The sequence below is a fragment of the Alosa alosa genome, chromosome 11 (genome assembly GCF_017589495.1).
Source record: "Alosa alosa isolate M-15738 ecotype Scorff River chromosome 11, AALO_Geno_1.1, whole genome shotgun sequence".
Lineage (NCBI taxonomy): Eukaryota > Metazoa > Chordata > Actinopteri > Clupeiformes > Clupeidae > Alosa > Alosa alosa.
In genome coordinates, this window is record NC_063199.1 from 9,351,945 (window position 1) to 9,367,586 (window position 15,642).

The 15,642-nt window shown below is 43.6% G+C and overlaps 1 protein-coding gene across 1 annotated transcript in view; it reads right to left on the reverse strand.

The window, feature by feature from the left end:
- Window positions 1–2,705: 2,705 nt before the first annotated feature.
- The window catches only part of LOC125303419 (doublecortin domain-containing protein 1-like), a 73,743-nt gene continuing 60,806 nt past the window's right edge, over window positions 2,706–15,642 (reverse strand). The window contains exons 19-37 of the mRNA XM_048257178.1: window positions 12,568–12,691; window positions 11,482–11,669; window positions 11,052–11,126; window positions 10,725–10,824; window positions 9,859–9,994; window positions 9,368–9,497; window positions 9,041–9,190; window positions 8,599–8,787; window positions 7,965–8,076; window positions 7,582–7,755; window positions 7,145–7,330; window positions 6,496–6,711; window positions 6,029–6,224; window positions 5,641–5,802; window positions 4,862–4,963; window positions 4,582–4,673; window positions 4,286–4,462; window positions 3,774–3,924; window positions 2,706–3,571 (exon numbers count right to left, since the gene is read on the reverse strand). Of these exons, the coding sequence (XP_048113135.1) occupies window positions 3,441–3,571; window positions 3,774–3,924; window positions 4,286–4,462; window positions 4,582–4,673; window positions 4,862–4,963; window positions 5,641–5,802; window positions 6,029–6,224; window positions 6,496–6,711; window positions 7,145–7,330; window positions 7,582–7,755; window positions 7,965–8,076; window positions 8,599–8,787; window positions 9,041–9,190; window positions 9,368–9,497; window positions 9,859–9,994; window positions 10,725–10,824; window positions 11,052–11,126; window positions 11,482–11,669; window positions 12,568–12,691 (2,791 nt within the window). The 3' untranslated portion in view covers window positions 2,706–3,440. The remainder of the gene's footprint in view (window positions 3,572–3,773; window positions 3,925–4,285; window positions 4,463–4,581; window positions 4,674–4,861; window positions 4,964–5,640; window positions 5,803–6,028; window positions 6,225–6,495; window positions 6,712–7,144; window positions 7,331–7,581; window positions 7,756–7,964; window positions 8,077–8,598; window positions 8,788–9,040; window positions 9,191–9,367; window positions 9,498–9,858; window positions 9,995–10,724; window positions 10,825–11,051; window positions 11,127–11,481; window positions 11,670–12,567; window positions 12,692–15,642) is intronic.

Genomic DNA, 15,642 nt, shown 5'->3' on the forward strand with positions numbered 1-15,642 from the left:
CAAACAATGTCCGTCTGATATATATATATATATATATATATATATATATATATATATATATATATATATATAAAAATCAGCAGGCCACATTGGTGAAGTGAAAGTATGGCAGTCCAACAATAAAGGTTAATTACACTGGTGAGGGGGTGAGGAACTGTGGGTGGTTGTGTCCACTGTGGACGCAGTGGCCTTTTCTGATCGGGAGGCCAGCACTCCTGCTGCTCTGGCTAGCCTTAATTAGCTCACCACCGAGAGGGCAACCACTCGATCAGCTTCAGCCACTGGGCTTTTGGCAGCTAGCTAGAGTCCTGCCATGTGGATGCTGAGCTCTGTGTGTGTGTGTGTATGTGCATGTGTCCGTGTGTGTGTGCGGGGGGGGGGGGGGTATATGTATGTGTATTTCTGTCTGCTCCAGAGTTCAGGTGTAGGTGTGAGCTAGCTGTGCGGTCACCGTATGGCCAGTGTCGCTACAACCAGTCCCTCTCCTTTTTCACAGTCAGAACACATCCAGGCCTCTGTGCTGGGTTTGGCTTTGAGGCTAAAATGGGCTTGTACACAGCACAAACTGTCTGACTGGATCCTGAATTCTGTAGTAGCTTTGAGGCTAAAATTGGCCTGTTAAAATGGGCCTGTTAGATGTCAGATAATTCCAAGGCTCATTTGAATCTGTGCATTTTAAATCAGAGGAGGGATTTGCTTGTGAAGACGTGTATGACTTCTGGTATGTCAATATAATTAACAGAAAAAAAAAACAGCCAATTAATCCATATACAAAAAAATGCATACCACCAGACCATATCGGATTTTAAAACAACTGAAAACACAGGTTGTTAGACAAAGCACAAAAACAAGCCATACACCATTCTAAAACCCTCAGCCCATGTGTTGTTTAATCATTTAATGCCACCTCATGGAATGTGTCCCTCCTCTTTTTGAGACCTCATTCTCCACATAAATCATTAATAAATACTTATTATCAGAGATGATGGATAGATTATAACATATAATCCTATCTAAAGCCAAAGGTAAATATCACACTTCTGGTCCCCCTGAAAACCATAATCCTCAATCAAACACAAGAGCATGACAATGATTGCCCATGTTCTGAACAAACTTTGAACAGAATGACTGCCTATTTCATCTAATTAAAATCGAGGGTTTACAGAGATTGACTGTTTTTAATGAATGTCCCTCTCGTCCTGGAGTAAGGATAACAGGGTAACGAGACTGCATTCCAGGGCGCTGGCCCACAATCTGCCGATTAATTTTTTGTCAAATGATTCTTTCACACTTGCACTTTTGATATAATCTAAATAGCTATCTTAAATCTCTATGAATGTATCATTGCTGTAAAAACAAACCTCTTGTTTCAGATTGTACAATCAATGAAACAAACTTATTAGGTTTTGCAGTTATAGCATCTACTACCCAGCTCTCACACACACACACCACATTACTGGCTTAAACCTACACATTGATTGGCAGTAAATTATGGTGGATTGTCAACAGCACTCCATCAAGGTATAAAGTGACACTTCAGAATATGAATCTGCCCCCCCACCCCTTCAGGCCACCCATTACTGGACCTGTTCTAGTTTGCAGACACAGCGACATGAGAAGTTGAGGAGGCCAGATTAAGTCTTCTGGATACAGTGGCCGGGCATGTTGAGTCTTCAAACTCCTTACTCATGGACTTTCATCTGTTTTTAAGACAGTAAACATGAACACACTTCTTCGCCTTCTCTCCAATAACTAAAAGTTAGCACAACACTGCTGTTATGGATTAGGACAGACTCCGACATGTCAGGTCTTAAATCCAGCAACATTGTTTTAATACTGGGGTCCCACAGGCCTGTGTCTTTTCAACCATTTTTTTGCTGATGATATGGCCATGGTGACTCACCTGACAAACAAGCACTCCCTGCCTATATGCAGGCAGTGTGAGAACATAATGGTCCTTTGAAATTGAACATCAATAAGACCAAAGAGCTTTTTTGTGGGGAGAACCGAACACCTGACACCCACACAATCTCAGGCTGAAGAGGCAAGCAGTGGAGCAGGTCAAGATCATTAAGTAGGCTACCTGGGCACAGAGATCAACCACAATCTTTCTGTCACACAACATGCTGCTGGAATCTATAAATAAAGCTCAATAGCACATGTTTCTCTCGAAGACCCTGAAAGGTTTTAATGTTAGACAGGACATTTTACCAGTGGTATAGTCACTAATTGAATCAGTCCTCCTCACATTCAATATTGCATCCTGGCTCACCTTCATGGCAAAGACAAGTAATGTAAACTCACAAGAATCATCAAGCTTGCGACCAAGATCACTGGTACCTCTCAGACCCAACTCTTAGGCCTTCAGTTACGCAGTAGAAAGAAAGGCAGACTCAATCAATCTTCACACACCCACCACCAGCTGCTTTCATAAGACAGACAGTTCAGAGCACCAGCAACATAACTTTCATTCCCGCTATATGCATGATAAACAAGGAAAACAGACTGCCTCTACCTGATAATGCAGCTTAGAGCAGATATGTAATTATTTATGGATGTACTTGTATTCTAAAACCCCATGAGCCTCTAACCTATTTTTTTTATTACTGTGTAAAGGTTTTTGAATCATTGAATCCTTTGAATTGTAAACATAAACATTTAATGCAATTTAGTTATTTTAATTTCAGTCAATTCAAACTGGTAAACATGTTCAAGTTGCTTTACAGAGCCTCAGTTACAGTATGCCCTGTATACACAAATCCACACAAAAACTGGAATACTGGCTGTGAATAAAATCATTCAATCTAAAAATATTTTTTCACATAATAAAATTAATCCATTGCATAGTTTCGAAATGGCACCTGCCCACAGCTTTCTGTGTCCTCTTAATGCTACAGAGGAGAATTTGTAAGACATGACAAATTTTAATTTGCAGAGGAACAAGACTACTTTCTTACATATCACAACAAATACTGCAGTGATTGGTCTACAATTTGAATATTTATGCAAATGCATAAATATTTAATAATTAATTTAATCAATTTAATGAAATTCAGCAGTAACAATTTGACCACCTTAATGGTTAAATGCATTAGTTCACACAGATGTCAGATGTATTAAAAATGTGGACTTCATTCTTCCCCAGTTCTTTCTACCAGAGATATCACCAAGGGGAAACACATCCCCTTTTAACAGCTCGTTATTATGTTACATACTGAAAGAATGGTTGCACACTTTTAATAGCAATATATCGCCCTCTAAAGGCTGCATATGCAGTTGACTAAGGCTGAAGTCAAATAGGCATAATGCAAGTTTGATGTTTCTCACACATAAACATGCTAATTAAATAGGGTTGTGATGGGAAACTCAGGCTAATACATCTGAATCCACACTCAAGCACAGGTGAAATAAGTTCCTTGGAGTTGGAGTTCCTTGGTCACTCATCTACTGTGGTGTTCTACACTGATAGTTTGCAGTTCCTTCAGTTTGACTGCCATACCACTGGTGGTAAGGCGATGATGCCTTATAGCTCGGGCAAAGTTGGCTTTCATCTCTATTCTGTCTCGACAGTCTGAGGAAAGTCAGGAGAACAAACACTATCAAACAATATCAAAGCATCTATGTGAAGGCTGAACCTTATAATAGCATTGATGCAGAAGTGAACACAAACTGTTGCTAAGTAAGCACTAAACTTCTAGAGTTTGTTAGTCTTGGGGAAGACAGTAGACATCAGTAGCGGATATCTGTGTGAGTGAGAGAGGGTGCACTCTCACCTTTGGGTGTGAGGAAGGGCTCTCCTGCTGCCACACACAGAAGGGCGTCCCTCTGAATGTGGGCCCAGGAGGTGACAGGCTCCCCCAGCATGGTGTACAGCAGGCTGGCTGGTCGCGGCAGTCCCAGCCGCTCAGAACTACAGCTCAGGAGCTACACGGGATTAGGCATCACACAGCCTCATCAACCAATCAGCACAATAAACCAGAACACAACAACCACAAAGTTCTGGGTTAACTAGAATGTATCCTACATAAAATGGCTTCTCTCCTCACCACCTCTTGGAGATGTTAAGGCAAATACACACATATCTTATTCAGTGTCTTTGTTTAGATAGTTACATACAGTAGACATTTTAAAATGATATAAAAACATAATTCTTAAAAAAATAATACCACTGCTTTGCGTTCCTCTGTGCTCTATCTTTTCTACACCTCTGTATACCTCCTTGCATTAGAGAGAAAACCCATTGCCGTTGCTCCACCTTTAAACTTTACAGTATATAGGGCGCTACCTCATCAATTGTTCTGCCCCAGACATATATTGATTTGGTAATGTCCCCTCCATTGCAGTGCACCAGGACCCTCTTGACCTTGGGCTGATAGTAGTGGTCATGTGTAGAGCTTGATGGCCCTTCTTGGACAGGCTTACTGCCCTGATCCTGCATAGACTCTTCCACACGGATGCATGTCTGAGACAACCAAATAATTTGAGTTGTGATCACTAAAGTACAAAGGCAATTTATTACTATTTTATAATAATATTGCTTTTAGTAAAATGCAAAAAGACTCGTTTTATTTGAAAGGAAACCTCAGAGGCGTTGAGATCAGCTGTTGTTTCCGAGGCTCTTTCTACAGTTTGGGGAATCTGTCTGGATGGGCTCTGGAGTTGTGGTGGTCGGGCTGTGTTGAGTGATGTAAATATTGAGAGGAATCAGAGAGCATGTGAACACTGCTTATATTGACAAAGCATACAAAATAGAGGCAATATTATGCTGATTCTCATCGTCATTGTTATTTCATATTATTACATCAGAAATAATATGTCAGTACTAGTAGTGCATGGTCCATATTGTATTTTGCCACCTCACCTTTCTGCTGCCTCATTTTGTGCCTCCTGATCTCCAGATCTAGAAACAGTTTCTCCTTCTCCATCCAACATGCCACTCTTTGCATCTCTTTTTGTTTCATCACTGCAAGACACAAGAACTAAGCTAAGAAAAGTAGCTTTTACCTAATGTTTTACTCCTGTACACCTGTTTTTTTCACTCAGTATGTGTTCTATTCATTTACAGCATACTGCAAACATTGTCTTTACTTTGACAGACATCTTTCAGGTATAAAAGTTTCTGTAGAAAAGCATGACTAGCCTTAGCAAAACTAATGAAGTCTCTTACCACTAGTTACATTACATTACATTACATTCAGCGTTTCCCATACATTGACTTATTTGTGGCGGCCCACCACAATATCAACATTGACCACCACACAATGATTTTTACAGGTTCTACTAAATTGTGCTTAAATCTGGTTAGCATCATAACCACACTGCACTAATGTGTTAAAAACGGTTACATTTGAGTCTGCAAACCTACCACCACAAATAGAATTCAATTCTGTGGGAAACACTGACATTTATTCATTTAGCCGACGCTTTCCCCGCCAAAAACAGACGCTTTTACCCAAAAAGCTTGAGTGTTCAAGCTACAGTGCAGATGAGACCTTAGCTAGGAATTAACTACTGCACTACTGACACTATTGGTAGAGTTCCTGTTATCTTTTCTAATATGTCCTGGCATACAGTATACGTACAAATGGCAGCTCACAATTACAATACAATATGGAAATATGACACGGGGAGCATGGATACCATCAGGCGGCTGGAAGGGCTCCCCACAGGACATCCACACAGGGATGGGCTCTCTGAGGACCAGGGCCAGCAGAGCCTGGTCCACTGTGTCCACCTCAGCCTCGGTGACCAGCGGAAGGGCTTGGGCCTCAGTGTGGTCGGCCCCACCCTCCAGGGCTGCCTCTGGAGGTCAGTAAGAGGCCAGACTGATATACGTTCATGTAAACATCTTTTTCTTTGCATGACATTTTTTTTTCTTGAGTATGTTAATTATCAGTACGCAACTTGTCACAATCATCTACATATGGAACCGGTTATGTGGTTTCCCAGCAACATTGCTCAGAAAGTTGCCTTGTGTATCACCAGCTTAATATTTGTTTAAGCCATGGGGAGGGTCTGTTTATTGTACCTCCAGAGAGGGTGGCAGCTGTCATGTGAGTGTGGGGCCTGGTGTCCGTGTCCGTGAGGGGCTGGTGCTCCTGCAGGCTCTGGTTGAGGGCCCAGGCCTTGAGCTGCTGGATGGTGAGGATGCGGGTGCCGTCAGCCGTGTAGAAGTGCAGGGCAGCCCGCGGGAGACCCAGCCGTCTGGTGCCCTCAGTCAGCAGCTACCAGTGTGGAGAGACAGGGGAAGAATAGGGTGTCCAGGGGGGGTCTTTTTGAACATGAACAGCGGTGCATGCACAGGCTCATACACAGACATGCATGCACAAATCTTTGCCTATTTGTGCATACACACTCAAACAAACACGCTTATGAACACACACACAAGCAATTAGCAAGTAAATATGTTGTGCTTATTAGCAAGGAAATCTTTGTGGGTTGATTGTATTATTATATACAATACTATATGTATGTGTGTAAGACCATGTGTGTCACCAGGGGCATGGTAGCTGCTGTGACCAGCTGGGCCTCCTTTTGGGTCTGGCCGTTCCTGTGGGCCAGGATTCTCACTGGCAGCTGCGTGCTGCCAGAGCGGCCAGCCCGTGGGGACTGCGTCTTTGTCGTCTGCCCTGGACACTGCCTCTTCAGATGGTCCAGATTCTCCTCTAGACGCTGCAGAGTCGCGTCTGCAGCCTCGGTGCTCAGATCCGTCTAAAAATCAACACCACAGCTGGAGCCTTACTCATATGTTCATATGCATAATATGTATCAGGTGCAAGCATGCACACAAAGACATACCCCTCCCCCCTCCCACACACACACCAAATCAAAACACCTAGGACAAAACTGCCCTAGATGCCTAATGTATTTCCATATGGAAAACCCAGATGAGTTGTAAGACCTCGCAGTTTAAATATTAGTTTTTGTTCGTTTTGGAGATACATGAATACATCATCGATCAGGCAAGAATAGAGTTACAGTATAGATCATCATGCAGAGGTGCGTTTGGCTTCTTTCTGAAGGATTCTTTTACTCAAAAAACACTCTACAACCAATGTTCTCCCATTGGTTCTTCAGTACAAACCATGCAGTGGTGAGAACCTGCAATCATTTGTTAAACTGAGGTGAGAACATGAACTCTGACCTCACACACACTCAGGCTCCTGAATGCCCCTTTAGGATTGAGGCGAGGATTCCGATTGGCTGTAGCACAGCGGAAGGTGGAGTTTGCAGGGAGCCTCTTTAAGTGGACCTTCCCTCTCAGCTCTGTGGCACAGCTAACACACACCTCCACCCTCTCCTCCCCTCCTGGGCTGCTCCAACAGTACCCCTGAAAGAGATGCAGATGGGCTGTTTAAGCACTGTGTGTTTGTCCATTAAATGTGTCAATAAAGTTGAATCTAATCTAATCTAAATCATTAAATGACATTAATAATAAAGATACACATAAAAATCCATGGGATTCACTGACTTTTATTGAATAACTGCATATGTCATAACTAACATGGTTCAAATGGTTCACATCTATCACATTTACAACAGGAAGAGTTGTGGTCTTGAGAGATGGGTCTGCAGTTGTACCTGCTGCAGCAGAGGCTGTGGATACACACAGGAGGTGCAGACAGAGGCCAGGCAGGCTGCGGTCAGCTCCTGCTCCAGGACGTCAGTGTAAAAAGCACACAGGACCCTCTGCTCCGGCAGCCAGCGCCACCTCTGATTGGCTGCAGCAGCAGTGGGGCTGTGGGGCTTGTGTTTCTGAGAAGGCATCAACAGAGGAGCACACAGGCAGAGGATTACTGGGTATCTGTTTTAGCAAATACACTCTATATGGGTGTGCCTCTCTCTCTCTCTCTCTCTCTCTTTGTGTGTGTGTGTGTGTGTGGTTTCTCTTCTCTCTCTCTCTCTCTCTCTCTCTCTCTCTCTCTCTCTCTCTCTCTTCTCTCATATGCACATATGTTGCTCACCTGTAGAATGACAGGCCAGCCTGTAGGTATGGTAGCAGGCTGATGTGTGTAGGGGATTTGGGGCATGGACACCGCCAGGACCAAGTTTGGGTCAGCTTGCAGGTGTAACGTCCTGTGTGTATGCATGCAGTCACATGCACATAAAAGTCATTAAGCTACTGTAAAAAAAAAACCCTTCTTTCAAATACATTTCCCATCCGTCTATTGCAGTGTTTCTCAAAGTGTGGTCCGGGGACCACTAGTGGTCCGCAAGCTATCCCAAGTGGTCCGCGAGCAGACGTGGTAGAATATAATATAGATGAGTTGTTTGCAGTATTGAACCAACTTGTATGTAAATTCAAACAGTTCTGCAACATGCCTATGTATGCTACGCCAGTTTAAATCATATGAATCCTCTGACACAATAAGCAAGGTGAGGCCTATTGTGTAATATACTGTTGAAGTACATCTACTCTTCTTTTTTTTTTTGAGTGGTCCGTGAGGTTTTTTTTCATTGGTTAAGTGGTCCTTGGTCTGAAAAAGTTTGAGAAACACTGGTCTATTGGGATTAAAGGTTTTCAAAAATAAATTCCATTCATTTTCCATTACAACAACATTGAATAGAAACGTGAAGAAAGCACGTGTGGTTCCCCACCTCTCTCCCTCTCTGCTGATCCAGACCTGGTGAGGGTCCAATGGGTTCCTGGGCAGCAGGTGGAGCGGAGAGCTTGAGAGGTCAGCAGAGCTCCCCTCTCTGGCCCTCACTCCCACAGCCAGCCATGGGCTCCTGCAGCTCACCAGCTGTCCCTTGGCCCACTCAAACTGCTGTCTGTGGCCTCCCAGCCTAAAGAGGACAGTGACATTCTCTAAAGACTGTAGTTACTGTAGTAACAGTTCATGCAATGGTGACACTGGTGGAATGGTGGCACTGGTGGAATAGTGACATAGTAAGTATTGGAAATGTTCTGTATTCAATCAGAATATATCAGCTGAACATCACAAACAAACTGGACTTACAAAAATGCCTTTGTAGGTGTTTGGTATTGATCACACATTAGACTCTCATGTTCTAGGTTCTCTCTGACTGCAAAACTGACCTGCTTTTGTCTTTTTTGACAGATGTATCTTCATTAATAGAGTCATCCTCCCCGTATGAGGAAGCCTGGGAGCCCCGTTGTTGCCATGGCCATTGACGCTGAGTCACCCGCTCATCAGCCCTCTGGTGAGCTCTCCAATGTGTGTCTCCTCTGAAGGACCAAAATCAGCCACTTTCACCACTTTATTTCTCTGCCAATTTAATAATCATGGACCAAACTCTGCCTCCAGTGATGAACGGCCATAAAAAAGGTTGGAATGGGGATGGAGGTTAGAGGTTAGCGGACGTTGTGGTTGTGAATCCCTGATCAGTGATAATAATGACTTACAGGGGGAAGTCCGAGGTGTCGGAGGAGGCTTGACTCTGCTCAGGGGTCGTATCTTCAGGGCTGAGACAGTACGGCCGCACTAGAACAGCAGAGCCCTCCTGTGGCTGTCCTTCAACATCAAGAACAAGGTCTGACACACACACACACACACACACACACACACACACACACACACACACACACACACACACACACACACGCATGCTTGTACAGACACACACACACACACACACATACATCCACGCACGCACGCACGCACGCACGCACGCACGCACACTCAGACGGTCACACACACAACCACACACACACACACACACACACACACACACACACACACACACACACACACACACACACAGACACACACGCACAGACGCACACAAGAGAGACAAAGAGAGACCGTGAGAGACAGACATAAACAGACAGACAGACAGAAAGAAACAAAGAGAAAGATCACATCACAGTTGTGGAGAATCTCATGGAGTGATTACCCTGGGGGCTCCTCAGGGCACAGTAGTGCCGTATGCAGGCCACGTCCCACTCCAGCCGGAGCACTGCCAGGCGTCTGTGGGCCTCTGCCTGTCTGCGCTGAGGGCTCACCCATGGCTCCCCACATGACACGTACACCTGCAACACACACACACACTCACACACACACACACACACACACACACACACACACACACACACACACAGGCTAAAGGCTCAGGCTCATGGTCATTGCATAGTCACAGCATTTACTGAACATGCATGGACTGGACACTCATTTACTGTACAGGAAACACACACACACATGCGCGCACACACACACACACACACACACACACGCGCACACACACACACACACACACACACACACACACACACACACACACACACACACACACGTGATTGCTGACACAGAGCGGTATTTTAACGGCCTCTAACGCAGAGTCTGTGCACATGTCCTAGACTACCATAAATTAGCATAATCAGTTTTGTGCTGTAACCACACACTGCTAAAGAATTTGTTAATGGCTGGTATTTTAACATTTTCTCAGAAAAACACAGGTTCATGTACGCATCAAAGCAACAACCTACTTTCAAAACCACAATGTTTTTAGTTAATAAACTTAAATTCAATTAAATTCAACTCAATGCAAATAATTTTAAAATGCACAATTATCACTTGTTAATTGTGCATTTTAAAATTATTTGCATTGAGTTGAATTGCATTGTCTCAACGTGCTTAAGTGTCTTGCATGATGTCCTGGCGCTAACATGGGTGACCAGGAAAACTCTCTTTTGAACCGGAAGAAACCTTAAGCGGAACCCAGAACCCATAATTTGTATTGGAATGCAAACAAGCTTCTTATACCAGCTGGTCTCTCTGCAGTCCGGTGAGCTGGAAAGCCTCCTTCCCGTCCTCCTCGAAGAGTCTGCGGGCCACAGAGGGCAGCTTCAGCAACTCAGTGCACCTGAGGAGAGAGCACAAGGATCTGGGGTTTCATATAAAAGGCTGAAATGACTTGAAACAACCAGACCCGAGCCATTTGATCTAACTTTGTGGGACTGTTGAGCTTTTAAAAAAATGCAGGTTTTCTGAGCATTCAGGGTGTGCCACGTTCAGGTGTGTCACCTGTGCTATATGCACTTGATCATCTGTTTTAGGCATGTGTTATGATATCAAGTTATGCACTGTTACCTATTGAGGAACTCCTGAAACTCAACATTTTGATCTTCTGTGTTGTTGTCACTGGATCCTTTGCTCTTGGCCACTCTGCAAAATGAGGACAAGGAATGCAGATATGGACACTATGATTGGATCATGTCTGAATCTGATCAACATCCACATTTTTGACTGAACTATTAATAATCTATTTCCGTATATAACAGCGTTCTTAGCATTCCTGCAGACTTATTTAAATAGAATTTCTCAGAAAAATATTAAACGTGAGGAAAGTATCTATGAAATTCTATAAAATGCGCTGGTCGTAGGTCATACTCCCTTGATGTTGTGAAATGAAACTGCAATACCTGCGATATCCCCCTACCTGTGGGCTTAGCTTGTGCAAAGTAACTGCATTTCTGCCATCCATAAGCACTGAAACGCGCCCTCTAGTTGTTTTGCTTACTGTGATCTCATCCGGCTGCTTGTAATGTTTGGAAGAGTGACAGACGTGGCCTTGGTGCGCTCAACTACTTGGCCATTCCTCAACACCCTCAGCCTCAGTGGTGTGAAGCTCTGATGCCCCCTAGTGCCGCTGAGAGGGAATGGCTGGTTAGAAGGCACAAGAGCACCCTCTAGTGGCCACATCAGATCCTAGAGAGGTGCAGAAATGAGAAGAGCAGGTCAAGTTGATTATTGATATGAGAGTTACTTTCAATTAACTAAGAGAGTGGACATTTCACATTTAAAGAGATTTTCATTTCCATTTTCCATAGGAATTTAAAGTGATGGGAGGAACGCCAATGGATTTTCCTGTGTTGTCTGAAAGATACAGTTTAAGTTAGAAGTTCACAATCACATACACCCTGACTAAATTCAATGAATCCCCAATTCTTTCATTTCAGGTTATACCCCGCACTCTACTTTACAGTATTTTGGTGATGCAAAATTCCAGAATAATGGTTAATGGAATAATGAAGAGTTTTTTCTTTTTCTTTCAGCTTTTATTTATTTTAGGATATTCTCAGAGTCAAAAGTTGACATACACTTTGTTAATATTTAGTGGTACTGCCTTCAAATCGTATAACTTAAATCAAATGCTTGGGTTAACTTTCCACAAGCTTCGCACAACAATCTGCAGGAAGTATGGCTCATTCCTCCTGGCTTCATACTTTCCTGAACCTGCCTTTTCAGTTCAGCCCACAAATGTTCTATTGGATTTAGCTATTTATCACTCTAAAATCTTTACTTTTCTGTCTACAAACGTGTCACCATTTTGGAAATGCTTACAATCATTGTCCCGCTGAAAGATCAGTTTGCATCCAAGCTTAAAGGAACACGCCAAATGTTTGGGAAATGAGCTTATTTGTCGTCTACTCCAGTTAGATAAAAGGATACTTCTCTGTGTGTCCAATAACGCAGTCTGACACCTTTAGCCTGCTTAGCATGATTGACTGGAAGTGGGCTTCACCAGTTAGCTAAAAGGAAGCTTTAATGTGTAATTGTATATGAATGTATGACTTCAACTGTAGGATTCTCAACCATCACTGACCTCGTTGATCTCCCCGCAGGGAAGCACTGGCCACACGTAGCCCTGCTGTCTCCACGGTGGCTTCAGCGTGCTGGACCGTCTCCCTCTCTCTTTGCTGTGACATCTATCTGGCCTGATGGCCCACCTGCGTCAAGGAAGATGAGTGACTGCATGAGAGGAGTAGGCCTCCACCACCTCACATCATGACAAACACTGCAGTTTCACCTCAAACACATCTCGACCCTTTCACTTAATGAAAAAGAGAATAAACAAAACATTCCTTGTGCAAAACAAACAAAACAATGTCTTTACAATCAAAGACAAACATACCAACATAACCTGGGGATTGAACAAAAGTCATTGTTGTCATCCAGCTTTTGTTTTGAATGGTAGTACACAATTGCACAGAAACCGGGGTTTGATCTGTACAGGCGTGAGTGTGGCACCAGTGAGAACTTTAATTTATGTGCTGTACACAGCATGCCCACAGCACTGGTGGAGAATACACCGCCCGTGCTCGCATGACACAGATGTGCACCCTGAGCTGCACCTTTGGGCAACAGAGACAGAGACAGACTGAGAGAGAGAGAGAGAGAGAGAGAAAGAGAGAGAAAGAGAGAGAGAGAGGAATAGACAGACAGATAAAGAGGGATCACATCCACTCACATGGTAAACCTCCACGCTGGTCCCTGAAGCAGAGTTTGCCCAGTCCATCAGCCACTGCTCATTTGACTGACACTGACAGCCACTATAACCCTGTCACGCCAAGCCCAGCTCCCAGCATCCTTCACCCAAACACACAGTGGGGTTCAGAGCAGCACTAGGGGATGGGGGCTGGGGGCGTGTGGGGTCGAGTCAACTGCTCCGATGGCCAGACTGCTCATTAGAGGACCATGTGCATGAAGCTCGGAGCCAGAGGCAGAGTTGCAACCACTGACTGGAGACGCAGGGGTCAAAATGGTGACACTGCCTGTGGTGTTTTATTGACTCGCCACTAGATGGAAACAGTGCTCCATCACACACTAGGACGATAAAATAGATTGCCTTGGTAGCCTGCTGCATCTCCCCTTGCTCTGGGATTGAACCTTTTGGATATAACAACGTATATAGATTAAGGCATTGCTGCCACAATCATCCTGTTTAATGTAGCACTTAACCATTTATTTCAACCACATACCTTCTCTACTATTTATACACATTTGAGGAGACATGTTGAATATGTGTGAGACAAAGTTCTCAAATGAGTTCAAAATCCTACAATTATCTTATAATTTCTGTGAAATGTGGAACCAAGCAAAGGTGAATGAGGACTACAGTACAAGCTGGTGGGGGGTTGTGAGGAGAATGCTGTCTATGATTTTATCTTAAGGGGAATTCTTGAGCTAAATGTCAGCACCCTCCCTTGGCAAACACATCTGTGTGTGTATTTAGTGTGTATGTCTGTGTGTGTGTGTGTCTGTGGGAGAGTGAGTTTTCACTGTGTGCACATGCATACATGAACCACATACTGTGTATTTGTGTATGTACTGTATGTACGTGTGACGCACCACTGATGAATAAGGACCAATGAACTTAGGCGTCCTGGTGCAGACGAATAGATATCTGTACAGAAATTCACTGACAAACTTGGATTTCATAAGCCAGCGAAAGCTATCCATCCAGTCTGATCTCAGACCTGCACCATCTGTTCACACACGGACACTTGAGAGTGGCTTATGCATATGATTTGCCTATTTTGCAGTGTCCAGCATCACTAAAGTGGACCAAGAGCTAAATACAGTACAGAGAGGGGCTAAGAGGGGTCTGTTTAACAATGGATCTTTAAGTGGTAAGAGACAAAGTTTATTAAACAGGAATGGATGGTTAACTAATAATTGAGGTAATTTGTAGTAAAATCAATAATAAAATATAAGATAAGATAAAAAAAGAATAGCTAGAATAAGCAGATAAAATAATGAAATGTAAACAAAAGTTCAAGACTAAAAATGCAGTGCATCTTCTGTGCTCAAGTCTTATTAACGGGAGATGTTCATAGAAGTGGCAGTACTAGCAACCAAAGTAGACTCTAATACAAACAGTAACTTCACAGTTTCTCAGAACTTAGGAACTGTGGTCTGGTTTCACTGAAAACATCCCAGCATTAGCCATGTTTGTATGGCTCTGTGACAGCTGAAACGAGGGTTCTCATATACGGTCAATCATTACATTACATTACATCTGACTGACGCATTTTTAGCCAAAGCGACTTACATGGTAAACCGTTTAAAACTTTTAAAACAATCAATCACTTAAATCAATCAATCACAAACAATCTCTCAACAATTCTAGAATAAATTAAAACAATTTAAAAAAGGTAGAGTACAATAAGAGAAAGTGCATCAGTGAGTGCAGGTTTTATACAGTCAAGTGTCAGTCCCACTGTCAATCATGTGGAAAGTTTACACCTTGAATATAACTACATGTTAAAAATATGTAGTCCTTTGGGCTGTTCAAACCTGATTTGACTGCGATAGGTGTATATGATTTGTGTTTAGCTTCAGTGTTACAGCCTATAAACTGACATGCTGCAGACACTCTTCTCCATCCCCATAATGAAACAGCCTGACAAAATTGTGCCCTCCCCCCACCACCTCCCTAAAATCTACTCACTATCCTCACATCGTTTTTTTTTTCCAACTCCGCAAAATAGCTTTTCCCCAAAATTACAGGCCTCACATTTGTTGTGTGACCAAAACAATTACGAAAGCCTAAAGAATTGGCTAATTAAAAGGTAATTTCTGCTCATCAGATCAGATGGATTTTTTTCTCCCCCCTCCTCCTCCTTTACCCACCCTCTTTGGAGATAGCATCTCTCTTTCTCTCTCTTCACTCCTCCCTCCCTCCCTCTCTCTCTCTCTCTCTCTGACTGCGGGAGGAGTGGGCCCATCAGGCCTGACATTTAAATGGGCCGCTGTTTGAGCGCGAGCGTAATGACAAGAACGCATCCTCCGGGAGCTGTGGCCCCATGCTGAGATGATTAGGGCTGAGAGCCGGGCCCCTGTCCCCCCCACAGCTCCACCCCCAGTCCCTGGCGCCTGCTCCCCGATTTGCGCTGCA